The sequence below is a fragment of the Pocillopora damicornis genome, chromosome 1 (genome assembly GCF_964200805.1).
Source record: "Pocillopora damicornis chromosome 1, jaPocDami1.2, whole genome shotgun sequence".
NCBI lineage: Eukaryota > Metazoa > Cnidaria > Anthozoa > Scleractinia > Pocilloporidae > Pocillopora > Pocillopora damicornis.
This window is the reverse complement of record NC_142670.1, coordinates 26,993,858-27,015,219: the sequence shown is the minus strand read 5'-3', so window position 1 is coordinate 27,015,219 and position 21,362 is coordinate 26,993,858. Positions and strand designations below refer to the sequence as shown.

Genomic DNA, 21,362 nt, shown 5'->3' with positions numbered 1-21,362 from the left:
ATAGGGCCATGGAGGTATACATGTTGGTTTTGTTTTGGCGCGATTGTCTTCAAATGCTCGTTTTTAAAGATTTAGGAGGGCTCTTATCAAAAGTGCTGTCATTTTCGATTGTAAGAAAAGATTTCGAAGGGTATGCTTTCCTAGAGGAAGACTCGGCTGGTGAAGTGTACGTTGAGTTTGTCTCATTTAAATTCATTTCATTTTTTACAGATTCCGTGAGAACGAAGTTTTTTACTCAGGTGTTGAAGTCTGCTTAGGAAGTGACAGCGTTCCAAAATTGAAGTTTTTCGACCAAAGTCGTGAACTTTTGTGCAACATGAACATAGTATTAGCGTCTCAAGTAAGTGAAATTTTACGGTTTGTGGATTTGCTTATTAAATGCACTTTTAGCCCAGAGCTAATATAGTACTGATGCCAACCTTACTATAGTAGATGACTGTGAACTAAAATGATTAGTAGCGCTGTAACCACAGGCAGTCCAAGCTCCGGTCGTGAGATGATCATCTTGCAAAATAAGAGTCATGGCGGAAATTTGAGCTTTTATGGAAATAATTATCACCGCTCTTTGGAAGTAAAAAGACAGTCAAATTCTCAAAAATAATACCTCACCTTAATTCCAAAGTGCATTGCTTGTTGTCTGACGGCTTGCTATGTTGAAAAAAAAACATTTTAGCGAGTTATCCATTTCTAGGTTTCCTTCTCCCAGGAGTAGTAAACCTAGTTTCTGAGTAAGATAATGAGGTCATTTTAAGGCGGCACGAAACTTATTGGGGACAAATCACTGGAAACAAAAGACTGAGGGATGTCGAATAGGTAAAGAAACCTCCTGCCCACAGGAAACAGTACATGAACATACAGGACCTTGCAAGTTTTTGATTTAGTGTACCACTTCTACTTTTCAGTTGCTTTAAAGTCACTTTCTATGCCTCTGCCTTTTTTCTTAATTATTTTTCCTTTTTCTTATTATTCAGTAATTTTCTTCATTTCCTCATTTCTATTCACTTAATACGTACCCGTAATATTGCGAATTTTCCCTGCTCCATTTAGGTTCCCTCTCTTGTTACCTTTGATCATGAAGAAGGAGGTGGTAAGTTATTGTTTTTGTCATTGGTTTCGTTGTTGTTCGAATAAATAAAATTTACTAGACCAGTCATCATTGTTGTAAAATAGTTAAACTCAGGAATGCAGGCTCTGTGGGTTTTGAAAACGTAGCATTTAGTGACAGAGCAACGAGTTCTCAACACAAAGTCATGATAATTTGCCTTACTTCATGTGTTCATATATTGGAGCATGCCCAAATCACACTCGAGAGTGATGGCTTATTGTCTGTTACGTATCAGTAAACTCAAGGTACGTGTGTCTTTCCTTGTAAGGAATTTGATAGCCCAGAGTGTGAAACTTTCAATTGTAAAGCATTCAAATGTAGAATCATCGTCATGCAGCCTTGTTGCGGCTACAAGGAAGAAGATACGCCAATCTGCAAGTAGTACCGAGATTGAAAATGTTGCGATGGATTTTCCTTTTTATTATATTTTTATCAAGTTTGCATATTGCTGTTACACGTTTATCTAATGTGAAATTATTTCTATGCAGAAAGACTGGCATTGTTTTTACGGTATAATCTAACCGACAGAAAAACACTACAATCCCACAAACTCAACTACTTTATTAAACAGAGAGCAATGTTCTTACCAAGGAGCGACTTCTGAAAGCATTATTGTTAATAAGCTTAATTAAGCCCACCATAGTTTATACCCTAGCTCACCACTAACACAATCTCCCTGCTGCCTCCAAAGCTCCTTGAAATGAGCAATCTTCTGCAGTAACTCTCTCTCGGTGTAGCTTTCAAAACAGTCGTCGCTCCGACAACAACAAGAACTACCTCTATTACTACATAAGTGAGTTTTTATACACACACATATATATATATATATATATATATATATATATATATATATTCACAAAGCGTTCTGGAACATTCCAGAAGCTTACGTGCCGGAACTATTTTAGAAGTGTTACCGAATAAATGTGTTCCAGAAAGTTGCCTGGTCTGCAAGTCAGCACGACTCAGCAGTCTGGAAATTTCTAGAAGCTTATATTTGCAACAATTACTGATAACATTATATTTACTAGACATCCTCTCTACCTAGTTATATTGTTAAAAAAATAAAAAATAACGAATAAAAACTGGGCGCTATCACTAAACCAACACCCGTGTATCGTAAGCAACGTATCACCTATTCCAGAATTAGTGGCTTGAGACTGGTTAGGAGTCGTTATTAATGACCTTCATTTTCAAGTTGATTGTTAGGCCATACGCCATAACACTTGGGCTAGTTCTCCGCCCAGCCATCTCATTAACTTCATTATTATGCAGATATTTGCGCCCAAAGTGTGAAACATTCAACTGTAGAGCATTCAAATGTAGAATCGTCGTCATGCAGCCCTGTTGCGGCTACTAGGAAGAGGAAACGGCAATCTGCAGGTAGTACCAACATTGAAATGTTGCGATGGATTTTCCTTTTTATTGTACTTTATCAAGTTTGCATATTGCTGTTACACGTTTATCTATGGTAAAATATTTTGCGGAAAGACTGGGATTATATTTATAAGACATTCTTTACCCCTCGTTATAATGCGAATATTATAAAAAAATAATGAATTAAAACTGGGCGCTATCACTAATTCAACACCTGTATATCTTGAACAACTATCACTTATTCCAACATTAGCGGCTGGAGACTAGCTAGGAGACTTTGTTAATGACCTCCATTTTCAAGGTGATTTTCAGGTCATACGCCATAAAACCTGCGTTAGTGCTCAACCCTGCCATCTTATTAACTCCATTATTATGCAGATATTTACGCCCAAAGTGTGAAACATTCAACTGTAAAGCATTCAAATGTGGAATCATCGTCACGTAGCCCTGTTGCGGTTCCTAGGAAGAGGAAACGGCAATCTGCAGGTAGTACCGAGACTGAAAATGTTGCGATGAATTTTCTTTTTTATTTTTATTGTTATCAAGTTTTCATATTGTTGTTACACGTTTATCTATGATGATATTTGCTTATGCAGAAAGACTGACATTATATTACTTGGACGTCCTTTACACCTCGTTAAAATGCGAATTGAAACAGGGCGCTATCACTCATCCAACACCCGTGCATTTTGAACAACTATCACCTATTTCAGCATTAGCGGCTGGAGACTAGCTAGGAGACGTTGTTAATGAGTCTGGAAAATTTCTGAGCGTTTTTTTTTTTTTTTTTTTTTTTTTAAGAGGTGGGAAAATGGTTCTCCTGCTTCTACAAATATCCCTTCGCTTAAGCCTGACAGTCTTCAAGGCCAACGATTCGGTATTGATTGATACCCAAAAGACAAGTCGCCTTTCGCCACAACTGTTCACCATTCGCCAAAGCCCTGATGCACCTTTCTAATTTTTCCTTCTCCTTCCATTATTATCCTCAGATTTGATTAAGGCTGATGGACCATCAGCTGACGAGTTAGAAGATCTGTCTCTGGAACTTGGAGAAAAATGGGAGGAATTAGGTAGACGCCTGGGATTCAATCAAGCTACGATAAGTAACTTTGATGAAGCTAAAAGGAGGCTGGCAAAGAAGGCTTTTGAAATGTTAATCGCTTGGAAACAAAAGGAAGGCTCAAATGCCACATATAAAGTTTTGTACGATGCCCTTTGTAACAAAAAGGTGCAATGCAAACTTCTTGCAGAACAGTTTTGTTGCGATAAGATTGTAGGAAATGCCTCTGCTTAGTGATATGTTATAAAGACTGAGTCTTTTCTGTCTTACGTCATACGTCTTTGTGAGTAATTCAAAGCCAAAGAGCGTCTGTATCGAGAATTCGCGCTTAGTAAGTACGTCATTCATTTTCCTTGCGCTTGAAGATGGGGAAAGAATAGATATTTACTCGTGTTTTTGCACCCAAGAACCGCTGGCTAAAGAGCCTTGAGGTCGGAATTCACTCAGATATTTAGAAAGACAAAGCTGAATAACGTTTGCATATGTGCTAGGCTTTGGCGAGGAAAACGGATTTTGAGTCACGTGCACGTTCGATTTTCTATGCTATAATTTCAGGGCGTAGTTTCCTTGCTGCTTTTCTCTACTTCCAAAAACTTTGTACACCCTCTAGATATTTTCAACTTAATTTTCGTCTTAAAAGCACTGGAAACAGGAAAATGCTTACAACGACAACAAAATGCCTCTGTTTTATATGCCAGCCCTATCTTTGTCCGCAAATTTCGCTGAATTTTAACCTCGAACGCGGATTGACCGCGTAGCTGTAACGTAGCATTTCGTTATTCAGCTCTGTTGTCTAGAAAATGTAACGCACATTACCACCCTCAAGCATCTTATTTCATACCTCACAGCTTAAAATTAGAATGGATTTTCTCGTTTTTATTCTCAGTGCATTTCTTAAGGAACAGACATGGAGATGTAGTTTAATAATCAACAGCTTCTTTAGGTGGTGGTCAGTTACTATGCTCTCGTGTTCTTAATTTTTAATTTAGGTTGACAGCGGAAGGAAAATTAGATGCTTGGCACCGTTTGAGTTGACTTTATCGTTTGTGGTCAGCTTGAAGTAACAGCATAATTTTGCATAGAGTGAGATTCCCCTTGTCTCAGTGTGGTGGATAAGCATAAAACGTGTAACGGCCTTAGAATAAAATTTGTAGATACTGAGCTGCCATATTGTTCTTTAAAAGTGTGAAAGGTCAACAAAAATTAAATACGCAACTTTTCTTCCACAGGCTTAACTACCATGACTGTTTGTAGCGTGTTTGTTAATTTCTGTTTAGATTGAATGAAAAGACGGTAAATGACTTCGAATTAAGATCTAGATATCACCGGTCGATTGAAGGGTTTACACGCGAGATCAGTAGTCAGGGAAGAAATATGCCAGAATCGTATTGGCATCTCTTGAATCTTCTCTTGATGTCGCTATTTATGACTGTTTACTTCAACGGTTTTTTCTCTAACGTGTCAAACTCCTCTGATAAGCGTAGAAAATTAAAAAGAAAAGTCACTTTTCAACTCGTGTCGATGTTTAAATTGTCCTCTTTCAACCACTCCGGCTGGAAAGACCTCTGCTGTAACTGCATATCGGTGTAAATTTCTTTAAACCAACTGTTCTCTATCTTGGCAACTCTAGCCATTGAAATTCTAAATTTGTCCACCATCTGTTTCTTACGGTGCGAAAGTTAGATTTTAACGAAGACAAGCTTGAACTAGAATATCTTTGTGCATCACAGAAACTGATCCAGACATCAATGAAGTTTTATATTTAGTTTTAAAGTTGAGTCGATGTTGTTATTGAGCCATGAAAGAGATTCAAAAGTCTGATATGGTAGCCTCTATGAAATTCTGTCCTGGAAACTGGAGTTGTGGCAACATCACGGTTACCATGAAAACCAACAATACATTTTATTGACCTGAAAAAGTATTCATTTGACCATCTACTAACACTTTCACTGGTTCACTCTCTCAAAATTTTAACATAAGAGGTTTTAAAAGGCTTGGGTATTAGTTAAAATTGGCCAACTTGATGCAACAACTCAGGTTATACATTGAATGCACACTTTTTTAAACATTTTTTCATTAATGCAGTTACCTGCTAGCAAAACATTATAATACATTTCAACCCAACCATTTTCTTACGAACACCATTACGAAATAATTATGCAGATACCCTGGCTAAATAGAAAAACGGTTAGTATATACAACACATGTCTTAAAAGCCACCTTCAGACTAAGCGAGCGGCATCAAGAAAGGTGTGTAAGGGAACAGGGTCGCTTACTTCTGTCACTCATTTGCTTCTCACACCTGTTGCGGACGAGTTCATGTGGCTGGGCTGTCAGGGCGAGGGACTGAGGATTTTAGCAAGCCATTAGATTTAAGGGAAATGTTAATGAGGAGAGTGACTGTTTTTGGAGCCTAGAAAATATTATTGTGTAAAGCCATACAGATACTAGCAAACTCATTCTTATAAACTGGTACGAGGAAGAACACAATATTTTACTTCATAGATTTGATGCATAGGCTGTGCACAAAAATTTAATTGGGCTATTAGAACTAAAATCCCTAAGGAATGATAAAACGTAGCCGGGTTAACATTGAAGTCGCCTCAAGCGCTCAAGTCGTTGTTTTCAAATGTCGGATTTTTTTGCGAATACAAGAACGTGTACAGCATAAAGACCAATATCTTAGACAATGGCTCCGAGAATAGCAGGTAATTTAGTGTTAACAACTGGGTTGAAAACGTAAATTAGCCACCGTAAAGGGTAAAAAAGCTGACGTTTCGAGCGTTAGCCCTTTGTCAGAGCGATTGTATCTGACAAAGGGCTAACGCTCGAAACGTCAGCTTTTTTACCCTTTACGGTGGCTAATTTACGTTTTCAACCCAGTTGTTAACACTAAATTACCTGCTATACTCTCCCACCGATGCAGCACCACAGTTTCTTTAGAAACTTACCCCTTTATTCAATGGCTCCGAGAAACCGAATTAAGTACAAAGATAATAGGGTTATACTGCAAAAATGATTGAGATCGTTGCAAAAATGGTTGCGGCAAGGATGCGTAATTACCAGAAATAGAAGGAATGGGCGCGGTTTGCCCCAGATGGCCAATACTGAGACGGACTTAAAACAGCAAAATAAATTTAACAACCGAGCAAACGAAGTCAGGTTGAAAAGTTTTTTGCCGCACAAGCAATTCACTCCAAGTTTACTGCAATCGTGACAATTATTCGATGAACCATGTTTTCAATAAAAGTTTCCCATCTGCCGCAACCTTGTTTCAGTTTTTTTTTTCGGTTTTCCTTCAGGAGAGGCGAAATCCTGCTGTGAGAAGAATAAATTTCGCAACTAATTGACAACTGGCAAAATTTAAAAAATCAACCATTCACATTATTTTTCGTCCATAAGTTTCCAACATTTTGGTTTTTGCAGAATTTTGTAAGCGTGTCTAAGAAAGCCATAAGGTCTGTTTGTTTGATTGTTTGCTGGTACGTATCACAAAGACAAGTGATTCCCAACTTCCGGTTGTAGCCCAATTCACTTCCGCTTTGTTGCTCCCAGCAAAGTTGAAACCACTCAGATTACTCGGGATACATTGTGCGCTGTTAAAGATGGCGGACAAAGGAAAATGAAAATTTACCCGAAACAATCAGCTCCAAGGGAAAAGATTACAGAAGAATCTCGGGTTTTGCGAAGCCTCTTGCTGACCGCAAAATAGAGGTAAGATTTTAGTCGACTCATCGTGTTCAGTACGCTGAAGTAGTGCGTGTAGTGAACACAAGGATATGTACGTTTCAACAAAGTCAGCTTCAAGATTGTTCAAGACTTGGTTATTCAGATGCCGGTACACGTTGCTGCTAGGGGTTGTAGTTAGGGATTGTTCCAGTTTATGCTTACATTTCTTTTTCTGAGTATTGCTCGTATTAATCTTAATCGTGACAAATTACTCAATAGGAAAGTTATTTTAAACCTAGAATAAAAACATGACATCGAAGGCACGTGAGGTTTGGTTTGTTTCTTTTTAACCCTTTAACCCTAAGATCTAATTTTTAAATCTCCCCTCTAGCTGCTACACATTGTCTTGTAAATTTAGTTGTAAGAATTTGTTCTTAAATCAGCATAACAACTTTTCCCTGATAAGTTTCAGGATTCTTGTTACCTGTTTGCTGGATAATGTGAGGATATTATCAGGAGAAGTTTCATGTTAATCACTTCTGGGAGTTAAATGGCTAATTAAGCTTACATAGTGCTAAGGATTTACTTATGTTTTTCTCCATGGAAAAGTAGCAGTTACGTGTAGTTGCTGCTTAAAATGAATTCTTCTGGACAAATTTATCTGCAGGTTTTTTTTAATTTATTTTTTTTCTTGTTTTGCCCTATTTTGTTTCAATCTACCCTTCGGTATAATGCAACTTGTGGTTAAATTAATTAAGAGCAAAATGGATTCTTTGGTTCACCACTGAAATGAAACAAAAAAAGTTTAGTCCAAGTCATATTTTATTTTTGATGACAACTTATTAAATGGTCGCAGTGTGATAAAGGTGTGAAAAGAGTAACACTAAAGAGTAGTCACATGTCAGCTGTTAAAGCACTATGGTGGTGTGATCTCTGAGAAGATTTGTTTGCTGCTGCACTTTGGGATTACAGAGAGTAACTTATTATAACTGTTCAATAGGTGTCTTCTCCTGAAATTTTACCCCCTTATGTGACTTAATTAAAAGAAAGAAGGAAACATTTAAGAGATGAATGAAATGCATTGTTGCTGCAAAAATCACATTGACCTTATTTTTTTTTAAATTCTTTTAATTGTTTCTTTCCATTGCATTTTTATTAAGCTCTTTTGTTTTTAAGTCTGTTACTTTCATCTATTTTTTTTTAATTAAAAAAATTTAACCATTCATGAGATTATTTTTTTTCTTTCCTAAGTTTTCTATATTTTAGGCTTTGCAGAATTAATGTAAGAGTGTTTAACCCTTAAACTCCCAGAGGTGATTAATATGCAACTACTCCATATAATAAATATACTTTTTCCAGCAAACAGCTAATGAGAATACTCAGACTTATCATGTCAAAGTAGTCATCTTGATCTAACACTGAATCCTTGTTCCTAATTTACCAGGAAAAGTGTAACAGCAAGAGAGGAGAACTAACAATCAGATCTTGGAAGTAAAAGAGTGAAGAAAGCTATATGGTCAGTTTGTTTGTTTATCTGTTACTTTTTTGGCTTAATTTACTTATTTTGTACCATTCATATAAGTTCTTTCCTAAAAATTTTATTAATTCTGATTTATTTATCATTTTTCTCCGTCGCTTTAAATCGTTCTCTATTGTCTTTAACCAGCTGTTTCTCCCTGGATCTCGTACAACATTTGTTAGTGTCTTTTGTTTTCCTTTATTTTGTTTTCTATATCCAAAGTAAGTTATTATTTGTAATTTATTTTAGCAACTGCTTCAATTGTTCACCTTGCTTCGATTCTTCAGTCTTTTTTCTATTTTGTGTGGAAGGACATGTATATCAAAGAGCATGTTTTTGTTTGGACTGTTAAAAGTATTTTTGGCCATCATGAGCACCTGGGACTGTGATTCCCACAAACCACCAAATTTGCATCTTTTTTTCTCTTTCATTTATCTTTTTTGAATCAATGATGCTGTTATTTTGTTCAGCTTATCATCTTTGCTGAGCAAGTCTCCAACATCTTGCAGTTCCCTTCAGTCTATAATTTTCCCCTTCACCTGCATACCTACTTCTTGATATATACCGATGATAAGATATTACCCAATACATTTGTCCTGAAGAGCTGTCTAATTTTGGTTGCCTGCAATTCTGATTTTTTTTGGCTCAGTATATGATGGATGACAACCCAATTGGTAGCCTTTGACGACCCATGCCTTTGTTGGAGAAAAGAATGCTCATGCCTGTCAGGTTTATTTTATAAATTATATATTACAGCTTCCCTCTTTTTTATGTTTATTATCCTTCAAATATTTTTCAACACATAAGAAAAATGTTTTTGAACAGACTACTGTTTATGGTGTCAGTGATCTCTGAAATGATTTTATGAACAAAAGAAACATTTTCCTTCTATAGCAACGTTCTTCATCTTGAATCAAATCTTAAACAAAGAGTTTTCCATATAAGATGTAAGGTTTGAAAATTGGGGAATATCACTTGAGGTATATTCTTGCATATCCCCCAGTTTTAGCTGGGGGATACTCCGTTATGTGATGGGTTTAGACCAATGGCCCACAAGCAAATAATTGTATTTGTTGGATTATAAAGGAATTTATAGATCAAGAATAGTGTTTTATAAAAGCAAGGTAGCTGATGTATTGTAAGTGTAATGTGTGCTTTTGTAATTAATTAAGATTTTAAAATATGAAAAAAGAAGGAAAAAAAAAAAAGAGAGAAAAAAAGACACCTCTGCAAAATACAAAAGACCAAACTGCTATTTTTGTCTCTGATTGGTTGATTATAGTGTTAGTATTCAAGCAAATCACAGACCAGGGTCATGGAAAAGCGAAGAAATATTAGATTGTTTTTAGGCTCAATCAAAGTTATAAATAGCACTGTGTAAGACAAGTAAAATGATTAATATAGTGTTCAGATCTGTCCCAAATTGTCTCATCTTATCCAACTACCTGAAATCTTGATCCTTTTAGTTCTGAGATCTGAGAGTTGATCCACTCAACTAAAAACCTGACACAGTTTGTTTTTAACATTGCTGAGAATATGTATGAGATTGTGTTAATGCTGAAACAAAAATTTGTCAAGTTTTTTTACTAGATATTTTATTTCCTTTATGGTTTTTATTTTATTTGTTTTTCAGGCCCTTCTTTATGCATGCTGTGTATCCCAGAAAGACAACATTACCAAACACCTGTGAGACAAGCAGTAGGTTTCCTGGTCAAATGATCAGGTGCTCTTTTCTTTCTGTGTTTAATTAGCTTTGATACCATGTTAGATTTAAAACCACAAACTCAATTATTATCATAACAAGATAGTTGAAGGGGGGCACAAAGGTGTCCTCTCAGGGATGACGGAGACTTCATGTTGCTTGACAGTAGTATATCTTGTACTTGGTGACAGATGTTTAGAATATTTTTAGCCATCAAGAGATAAAGCACAATTTAATTACAGGAATTCATTGACTTTTATTCTGATTATCACCTGGCAACAACCAGTTACATTAACTAATTTACTAGCATAAAACCCATAATAAATCAAGTGTTCTTTTCCATGTGATAAAAGTAGCTCTTGCACATCTGTTGTTCTGAGTGATTTACTACAAAAGTGAGCCAAGTGATTAAATAGTTAGACAAACAGCTTTACTAATTGTCTCTTAACCCTTTAACCCCCAAGATCTTAATGTTAATTCTCCCCTCTAGCTGCTACACATGTCCTTGCAAATTAGGGTACAAGAATTGGGTGTTGGATCAAGAAAGTGACTTTTACCTGAGAAATTTGAATATTCTCATTACCTGTTTGCTAGATATATGTATGGATATTTTAGGGAGAAGTTTCATGTTAACCACTTCTGGGAGTTAAAGGGTTAAGTGTAGTTCAGCAAACCCCAGTGAATAGGGCTAAGTTCTCAACAAAGAGTGGGGTGATATAAAAAGGAAGCCTTGGTTTTTTGAGTTTAATGCATTCTTTGCCATACTTTTCCAGAGTTTGTTTTACTTCAAACTTCGTTAATGACTCACTTCAAGGGAAAAAGTTAATTTTCTTTTCCTAAGACTCTCAAATGTTCTTTGAGCTGAGGACAAAGGGAAAAATTTAAGGGTCAAATAAAAAGTGGTTTTTGAGTTGGGAGGTATGATATGATTTTAAACAATTTGAAAGTAATTTTGAGTAGTTACATACTTAAACATGTTCTCTCAAACTCTAATATATACTCTCAAATTACCCTTGCGAACTGAATTCCCAGTTTTCTGGGAATTCCTAGGAATTCCTAGGAATTCCTAGGAATTCTCAAAAATTCCCAATTATGCAAATGACCCTTGCAAACTGAATTCCCAGTTTTCTGGGAATATCTGGGAATTCCTAGGAATTCCTAGGAATTCCTAGGAATTCTCAAAAATTCCCATCTATGCAAATTAACTCTGATTTAAAAAGCTTGGAATTACTGGGAATTTCTGGGAAAGGAAGACTCCAGTTTTGTGAGGACTTGGAATCCCTAGGAATTCCTAAGAATTCTCAGCTTTACAAACTACCTATAATTTAAGAAGTGTGGAACTCTTGGGAATTGCTGGGAATTGAATTTGAGGCAATTTTAATACCCTGAGGTCCACATAAATTCTAAGAAATTCTCAATACCTTGAATGTGAAGGTTTTAAGAAAAAGAGTAATTTCAGAGGCTTAAAACTTTGGCTCAATAAAAGGTATGCTATACAAAACTTACCAAGAGATATACATACAAGTACATGTTTATAACTTAAAGATCATGAAATTTATTTCTCAAACTAAGTTTTAGTAAATCTTTATATTAATATGGATTTTCTCATGAACCAGCTGTCAGTTATGTTAAATGGAAATTGCCAACTTCCACAATAATTAACAATAATTACATTGTTATCTTACTTCCCTAACCTACATTACTGGTTGCCTTTGTTAGAAAACCTTGGAACAGTCAAGCTCAGTTGCCTCAAACGCTGTCAGAGACTTTTTGTTGACAATACTTTTAGTAGAAATTTCATGCCTTAGACCAACAAATTCAACACCTAATTAATCTTTCTTTTTTCATGATTGTTGTTGCTGCTTTTTTTCAGTTTTTTGCTCTATTTTCATGACTAATTGCTGTAATTTGTTTTCCTGTTTTTATTCTTACAAAACATTTTTGTAAGAGTTCCAATACTTGTGGATCATCCACACACTTTGCAAACATTTGGCATGCAGACAAGACAGAGGTAGTCAATGTACCCTTTGAGGAAAAACACCTTTTATATGATGTCTTCAATTTACTTTATTTGAAACTCTGATCTGAAAATATTTGTCAACAAGACTTGTTAGTAGTGAGAAGTACCAACCAAGTTTCCTTTCATAACTTAATTTCTTAAATGTCCCAATCACTGGATCTCCCAAAAAAATATTACATCCTTTTATTTTTGGTGCAAATTACAAGTCCTTCTTTATATAAAAATGAAAAATGCTAGTCACACTTCAGTAATAACAGCCCTTAAGTTTACTTGTTGTTCTTCTCTGTCTGTCAGCTATCAACAAAATTGTTTTATACTTCGGGCAGTGCATAACTATTTGTGGACCAGAGTTCCAACGCACCTCTGTAATCGCATATAGCTACTCCTGTCTCTTGTACAAATGTTTCTCCTTTGTAAGACACACTCTACTCTGTTGTCAATACTGCTTTAAGTTCAGTGGAAACGACTGACTGAGGAATCGAGATGGCGGTGTTGGAACGTGTTGCTGAACGCTTGCTACGGTCAAGCTTTGTAGATTTAGGTACTGGTACACTGGGATCATCTATGTATCTCTTACACTTCCGAATGTGGTATCCTTCTTTTATAAATATGAGGGTAAAAGACGATTTGTAGTAGCATTCAAAACTGTGATTGGCTTGTGTTATTTCTCACCTTTGCCATTAACACAACTCAAGTGAGTTTCGAGTCTTTGTTTCCTCGACAACTTTCGGCCACAAATCGTGCCTTTGTAATACGATCGATTCTTGTCGATTATTTCTACATAGAGTGAGCTCACATCTTTATTTATATCACCAAGCTATCCATCTTCTAGAAGCAGAGAACCGGTCGGAGAAGTCAAAATAAAGTTCGGCGCTTCTCTTAACACTGCAATCGGCAAGCCAGCGGATTCACTTTGCTAGCCAATGACAAGTCCTAAAAGATCCACGTGATCATGCCCGTGATCGGAAACAAAGAAGACTCCATTTGGCGCTCATCTTTGAATGTACTTTTCATCGGTTGATCGCTTTTCTCAACTGTTTTGCTTAATATAACATTTCTAAAGATAGCTTTTATTCTGGTTCAATGGGAAAACGAGAATAGCGTGAGTGTTGTAAAAGAGAAGAAAGTCGTTGGCGCCGTGGAGTTAAAAGTAGGGACAACAGTTGACATATGGACCGGTACAAACAAGGGTCGAGTGGCCATCTGTAAAGCTGCGATTTTGAAAGTTTGTGGTGAGTAAAAATTGCGATATTCGTTGTGATCAAAATCTTATAAAAGAATAGATGTAGCGGGTTGAATTAAGCTTACATAACGCTCGGCGCAACTGAAACTAGAATAATTCTGAGAATCGAATCGGTCACTTGCATGCCGCAGTTTCTTAAGCTTATGCTTTACAATGAAATAAACCTATCAGTAAGGTTTCAAGATTCCTCTAGTCACGTTTGGGAACATTCAAGATTCATAACAAACTTTAGTACATAAAGAAGCCCTCCTTGGTAAAAACAAAATAATGTATTCAGCCCTTTTTTAGTAAAATCCATGAGAGAGATGTACTAACTCCAATATAAAAGTCACTCAATATAACACAGATTTCTCAATTTGAGAATCCAATGAATGCCCTTTTCCTCATAGCCATCTTAAAAGCCTGGTCTGAGCTTTAAACATACATATTTTAATATATATTTTTTTTTTCAAATTCAGATGTCAAGGAATCCAGATACAAAATGGTCAAGGTTCTTGTTGATAACCTCATTCAAGGCCAACTCATTGTGAGTCCAGGAAAAAAAATACAAACAGTACAAACAGCAGATAAGTTTGCAGTTTAGGATAACTTCATTCTAATTTATTGTTACAGTTATAACAAGATTTTAATCAAAAAATCAATTTTATTTGTCTGTAATTAGCCCCTTCACTCCCAAGAATATAACTATATAAATATAACTTAGGATATTGTATTTTTTGGAAAAGAATCAACAGATTTTATTCACAATTTGTGTCAAACCAAATTTAATGATTGATTAGAACTATTTTATACGAATAGCTATAATTGAGGATTAATCCGTATGAAGTTTTCAAGAAAAGAAAAATAAATCAAATTCCATCCTAATATTACCACACATTGATGTAAATAATTAATCAAAAATATTTTACATGTATGCCTTAATCAAGCTTTTAAATAAATTTCATTGAATACTTGAATTTTAGCTGGGTTTTTTTAATTTAAAGTATTTATTTTATATCATTAGCCTCAAATTTTTGCTTAAAATTCCCAGTAATTCTTAAACATTCCTAAAAATTCCCAAAAATTCCCAGAAATTCCCAGAAATTCCTAGGAATTTTTTAGATTTACAGCTTTTCAGGGAAAGTCATTGGTTCTCTGAGTTGGAATTCCTAGGAATTCCTAGGAATTCCTAGGAATTCCTAGGAATTCCTAGGAATTCCAAGTCCTGTTGGCTATAAACTTGGAATTTCTGGGAATTTCTGGGAATTTCTGGGAATTTCTAGGAATTTCTAGGTTTTTAGAACCAGAGTTGTTATGGTTGGGAATTCCTAGGAATTCCTAGGAATTCCCAGTCCGAATTTACCGTGAAAATTCACACCTTTATTCCTAGGAATTCCTAGGAATTCCTAGGAATTCCTAGGAATTCCAAAAGCCATTTCGCAAGGGTAGTCAGCTTTAATCAGGTTTATACTTTTATCATGCAGTGGGTACTGTCCTACAGTGAGAGAGAGATGGGGTTTAACATTTCATTGTCAAATTGTTGGTGTCCTTTTCTGTTAATTTCTCCCCAATTTATTTTACTGTCATCAGCAAAAATTAGTGACTTGAGATAAGAGATGGACTACAGCAAGTCGCTCAGACATAGGACTGTTTAATGCTTTGTCTACTTAAATTCAAATACTACCTTTAAAGTAATCTAATGATAATCATTATATACTGAAACAAAATATGTTTCATTCCTGATTGGTCTAGTGTGAATGAATTGAAAAATAAGTTACTAAGGTACTTGATATAACCTGTAACTGAAGTTACAGGTTTTCCATACTACACACTGGCTTGAAATTAAAGCTTCTAGGGATAACTTAACAACACTAAACGTTTTTGTAGTTAGAAAAAAAATTACAATTTGATGTGTCCATCACCCTCTGCCTTCTAAAGAATGATCAAATCAAACAATATAATTTAGGGTGTGAAATAAATTTTTTTTTCTGATAGCCACTTGGCTCCTAAATTCTTCAAAGTGGTAGCCAATTCAAAAAAAGTTGTTCACCATTTTCAAAGACAATCAAAACCTTTTTTTACGCTGTCATCGTTCTAGAAAATAAGTTAGGGAAAAGATCTTTAACGTGCTACAAAGGGGACACTAGAATGTATGATATGCAATGTTCAAGCTTACCTAAATCCAAGATGGCATCTAGTTTTCGATTGAGATGCATGTGCTGCATTTTGGAAACAAACTTAATGAGGAAGTTTGCCGCAGATTTATCAGTCGCCAATTTGGTGACTAATTTTCAGGATTTGGTCGCCAAAGTGAAAAATTTGGTTGCATTGGTGCCTGTATTAGGCAAAATTTCATGCCCTGTAATTATCTTAAGGAATTTTCCAACTAGTTGAAAATGTTTTGAGAAATGTGCACCAGGAATGTACAAAGAGCAGTATTTTAAAAAGATTTTGTTTAGAACTTATCATACATAAAAATGCATAAACAGCTGTTGCATTTAAAAATTTATGGTTTCTCATAATTTTTTACAAAAGGTTTCCAAAAAGCTCTGCAGTGGCTTGTGCAATTACCAATGCTATCTAAACATCACTCATGCCTTTGAATTAAGAAATGTACTTTTGGTATTTATCCGAAACACATACGACTTTATACACGATGATAGTTATACTGAAGCAGGTTGTTTGGGGAAGCTCATGGGATTTCCCTTACAAATACATGTAAGATTAAATTAGATTCATAGAATTTAGCAATAGAAAAAAGAAACAAATTTCATGATATTTGGAAGATGATGCTCATGTAACTGTTAGGCTGTTAGACACATTTTATCTGCACCCTGTGCTCATATGTGCCAATTCCTGCAAGAACACACTGTCAGCAAAGGAAATCATAAAAGCACAATGATATTATAGAATCCTTCATACATACACATGCATTTGGTATTGTCTGTTTTAACCCTTTACATTCTAATATTGATACATATGCATATTCTCCATTCTCCAGAGGAATTTGTTCAACAATCAAGACCTTTTTTTGTTAGTGATCATGTCCTCTATTCAGTCTCAGGATAAAAATGATAACAGGTTTCTTATTTTGGGAAAATTTGTCGGTTTAACTTACCTTCGGACAATCATGAAAATGACAATGATCTAACCAAGATAAACACAGGAGTCAGATTTACCCACTGAATAAATATAGGGGTCCAAGGAACGTAACCACAAAGTAAGGCAAAGACCTTGACAAGTGGTCGCGTGACAGTTATGAAATTTCATTTCTGTTGTCAAGGTCATGTGATTATTTTAATTGTGCTAATGTCACGATTACATACTCAAATTCTAGGAACCAAACGAGGTGATGAATCTATGCATTTCCTAATGTTCTGACAAGAGGAATTTGTTCAACAATTAAGACCTTTTTTTGTTAGTGATCATGTCCTCTATTCAGTATCACGATAAAAATGACAATTTAGGGATAATATTGCAAGGAGAAAATGGTTGCTTGTCACTATTTGAGGTTAAAGGTTCAGGGAAAGTTAATGTTTAAACAGTAGAAAACCTGGTGTGCCTGGCCTTTTTTTTCCTCTGGGACAAGTTGTAAGTAATATAGGGATTCTTATCAATAAAAAATTTGTCATGTATTTAATTTTTTTATCTCTCTGAAGTTTCCCTCTTGTTTGATGATGTATTTTTGTTGCAGGCAAAGAAAATTTAATTGTAGAAACTTGAAAAGAGACAACTACACCTGTTGCAGCAAAGTTCAGAGACAAAGAATGCTACAGGAGACCCACTCACTTTTTGTCTGGGATGAAAAATGTAGTGAGGAGATTTATGAGCTTGTGGAAACTTAAAAGATTACTGCTAATACAAAATATATGATACTTACATGGCGTACTCAGTATGTTGTGTCCTGTGTACATTTCATTTAAATAATGAGATTATATTTGAAAACTGAAATAGAAGCTAAAATGCTGGGCAGTTGAACCCATGAAGCACAGAAAGATCAGTCATTAAAAAGAGTACTGGGCATATGATCATAAAAAAGTCAAGTTTTATCTTAGTTTGATGGCTTGTTATTGAATCTGTGCATTCTAATTATGTCACTTGCTAACTGTAATCTGAAATCCACAAGTTGTAATATTTCTGCCTCAGTGTCCCCATCTTCTGTCCCTGAGATGTCAAAATGGCAGTTGCACTGTGTGATGCTGATAAGGATTTGTTATATCCTATTGTGGCTCCCTTTTCTAAGCTTTTGGAAAGATTATCTAATAAACAAAAAATATCCATGGTTTATTTCACCTCAGTTGGTTTTTGTAACAGAAAGGAGTACAATAATCCAGTTATACCCTAACACACTACAGGAAGCCCAAGCTTCTATATTAACACTCTGTTAATATATAAATACTGCAAAGATATAAACACTGTAAACTGCTGCTTACAAGCCCCCAACCCCCATATATGAGCCGCCACCCCCCCCCCCCAGGTTAAATATGCCAATCTACCTTTGGACAAAAAGAAATTGTAAAATGTAAAAGAAAAATATTTAATACTAGGAGAAAGATGAACTTCAAGGGGGAAGTCTCAACCTCAGTTTTGTTATCTTACAGTTTTGCTCGTGTTGCTAGTTTTTTTTTGTTTTTGTTTTAAAGGGCATGTAAACCCAAAAATACATGTTTTTCTTATACTATTTAAAAAGTGGCGTAGAAAACGAATTTGAAATTAGTTTTGTTCAATTCGACTTATTTTAGGAGAAAATCGGCATTTTCAACTGAAATTCCATTTCCGGTAAAAACAATAGCGAGAAGTCGTGACGTAAGCGGTGGAACCAAAATATTGCGCAACACATATTCCCCAGTAGAACTGGTGTGGGAGTTCGTGTAAGTAGCGGTAGTTCGGAAGATGTTTTTTCAGAAGATAGCGACTCGAATGCCTTAAGCTTAGTACATGACAGCGCTGGGGATAATCCAGAATCTTCAGGAGAGTCTAGGCCACGTCCTTAACAATATGAGCCGCGTAGGGTTCACCGAAGCGATCCGCACGAAGACAGTACAGAACATGTCGACAGCGATGCGACCGTCTCGGAAACTCAGACTGGTATTTAATTTACTTTGTGATTTATTTGTATCTAACATGAAAATGCAATAAGGCGAGGGTACAATCTAAAGGAATGCAACAGAATTTTTTTTAACTTGAGCTTCTGAAAGTGTTTTATATAAAATTATCAAAGGTGCGAGTGTGGAACTTGTCAACCAATGCCGACAACTCATGAAAGTGTTTGTTGTACGGAAATCGGGCAATTGTGGCAAAATGGCCTGAAACCCAGATAAGTTGTATCACTGAGCATCCAGGTTTTCAGTTAATTTGCCTCGATTTCTGAGTGCTGAAGACGGCCAAGTACGCGTACAGGCAGCAGCAAAGCACAGATAATCACACCGGAAACGACTAAGCTAAATATTTTCTGTTTCATCTGTTTTGTTACATTTTGAGATCGATTTACTTGAGTTGTTTCTGCCATTGATTTAATAATACAGTACTAGAGCTAGTTGTTTTTCGCTTCTTTCCTGGCAGGAAATTTCGCTAAATTGCCTACAGATAGCTTGTTCGTTGGTGTTGGGGATATCTCGGCAAACACTTTAGGGTCGCTGTGCTATCTTGTGCGGTAAACAATATCCTTCATCTCAGAAGCATTTCCATCGATAAAAAAGTTGTATTATGTACATTTCCTTGTGTGCCCTTCATAATCATCCAACCCTGTTTGTGTTTGCTTCGATTTGAAATATTGAAAAGATAGCTTTGCAAGCTGAAATCAGGATCTTTTAAGTTGTACTCAAAATGATGAATATTGTCCTACTAACCTTTGAATGCATTTTCACTGCTGTAAAAACCGTGACACAAATTCTTCTGCTGTTTCTCTGCAGGGTTTCTCAAAGGAAGCACCAAGTGGGGCTGGCTTGGATTTTCTTATAGAACATAAGGGTTGATTATGGGATCCTGTATAGAATTATTTTTATCGAACCGACAAAATTCCAGATCACGTTATTACACACTGATATCAACGAATTCTCTTCTCTCTCAGACATGTCAGTGTCTTTTACGGGCTCAGCGCTGGCTCCCGAACAACTGGCTTCCCCATAATATTTCATTAGATGAGAAAAAAGATGTTTTTAGGGAACTAATAAAGCTATTGTTGTTTAATTAACAAAACGTTTTCATGTAAATCGATTTTGTACTTTCTCTGTTGACCTCTAACGTTTGAAGAGCTCAACTTCTTTCTCAGTTCGGTCGGCCACTTCCGAATACTCGTCGTCTGCCGACTGTATGGGTCGTTTTTATACTTCCGAATAATTTGCTTCTGGTGAGGCCTGAATCGTCGGTACAGCACCAGGAAGAAAAATGACTGCTACAAACAACAGAACGTTCGAACGGCTCGACGAAATCGGCTATTTTCACTTGAACAAATTTCACAAATTGTCGCTTCAAATTTGCGTCATTTGGAAATATTTGCATTGTATGCCCAGTTTTGTTTGAATCAGTACAAAACTGGACGACACAACGCTTCACCATTACGAAAAAATTGAATATATTGAAGCAAACTGTAAGTAAAAAAATCATGACGAGACCAGCAAACAACGAAAGACTCCTTCGTGTCTCACGCGATTATAAAACGAGACTTTGGAGGGTCCACCCGTGACGTCACAGGAAAGATGGCGCCACTCAAGATGGCGAATGTTTCGAATTTGGAAGAGCTTTTACAAAGTGAAAATGGACTTTTGAGAATAAACGAATGGTACCTTTGGTGTACTTGATATATTTACAAAACATCTATGTGAAAAGAAAATGAACGTTTTTTGGGTTTACATGCCCTTTAATTCTGTTTCAAATGTATTGAAACGAGTTTGAGTTATTTTGACGTTTTGAAGCTTAATTAAAATCAAATAATTGCAAAACGTATTTGATCAGCGCTCAGCATCTTTCGCTTATTACTTTCACAAGTCCCCTCGGATATAAGCCCCTGCGTTTATAGACCCCCTCAGACATAGGTCCCTCCGTTTATAAGCCCCCTCGGATATAGGCCCCTCCGTTTAAAACCTCTTCCTAAACCTCTTATGAAGTTGCATAATCACTGAGCTTGTAATCGTTAGGTTTCGGCATATTTGTTTTGTGGAACTTCAAGAATTGGAATAGCGGACATTCTCAACTTGAAAGTTTGATTCCGTTTTTATTAAAAAAAAAAAAAAGATAACACAGCTTTTTTTCGAATTTTCAAGGTTACTTTGCGGCTGATTAGCTCGCTGTTGAGAGAGGCAAGAGAGGGAACTGAAAACTACTTATGCGGCCGTAAATCAGCTTTAAAAAAACTCTCAAAATTCAAACGAGTAAACAATATAGAGGCAAGTAAAGTTCTTTGTTCAAAAGTATTTCAAATTTCTGGGTTAAGTATGCAACAGTTTATTCCTCGTATTTCGCTCGTCGGCTAAAGTAATAATCATATTTGCATAGTTATGAAGGCTAACTGTGCGAGCCTGGGCTGCCTGTGGGCTCAGTCAGGCATTTAGCGAAGAACTCAAAAACAAGAAAAGGGCGGAATTACCCAAAATGCGCCATTTATTTTTAATGGTGGGGAGGGGGGCAGGGCTGATGTTGGCCTTAATTTTCTTCATGCTCTTGGTTAATGGAAATGAGCGAAAAAGTTGCCG

The 21,362-nt window shown here is 36.0% G+C and overlaps 1 protein-coding gene and 2 long non-coding RNA genes across 15 annotated transcripts in view; all 3 read left to right on the top strand.

The window, feature by feature from the left end:
- LOC149053031 (uncharacterized) overlaps positions 1-17,965 on the top strand; it is a 152,129-nt gene extending 134,164 nt beyond the window's left edge. For 2 of the 11 annotated variants that reach the window (XM_089213552.1, XM_089213558.1), the window contains exons 2-5: positions 8,653-8,724; positions 9,377-9,451; positions 10,361-10,450; positions 17,366-17,965. In XM_089213552.1, coding sequence (XP_089069678.1) covers positions 9,387-9,451; positions 10,361-10,450; positions 17,366-17,516 — 306 coding nt within the window. In that variant the 5' untranslated portion in view covers positions 8,653-8,724; positions 9,377-9,386 and the 3' untranslated portion in view covers positions 17,517-17,965. Of the gene's footprint in view, positions 1-6,713; positions 7,254-8,652; positions 8,725-9,376; positions 9,457-10,360; positions 10,451-17,365 lie in introns of those variants that run through there. The other 9 variants (XR_016188801.1, XR_016188800.1, XM_089213549.1 and 6 more) reach the window with 9 other exon arrangements.
- LOC149053032 (uncharacterized) lies at positions 11,443-15,044 on the top strand. Its single transcript, XR_016188904.1, has 2 exons — positions 11,443-13,681; positions 14,151-15,044. It is a non-coding gene; the product is annotated as an uncharacterized LOC149053032 (long non-coding RNA).
- A 385-nt stretch (positions 17,966-18,350) lies between the features above and the next one.
- On the top strand, positions 18,351-19,869 carry LOC149053030 (uncharacterized). 3 transcript variants are annotated; one of them, XR_016188851.1, is made up of 2 exons: positions 18,351-19,324; positions 19,584-19,869. It is a non-coding gene; the product is annotated as an uncharacterized LOC149053030 (long non-coding RNA). The 3 variants fall into 3 exon arrangements; XR_016188850.1 differs by lacking the exon at positions 19,584-19,869 and having other exon boundaries at positions 18,351-18,759; positions 18,893-19,552; XR_016188849.1 differs by having other exon boundaries at positions 18,387-18,759.
- The last annotated feature ends 1,493 nt before the right edge of the window (positions 19,870-21,362 follow it).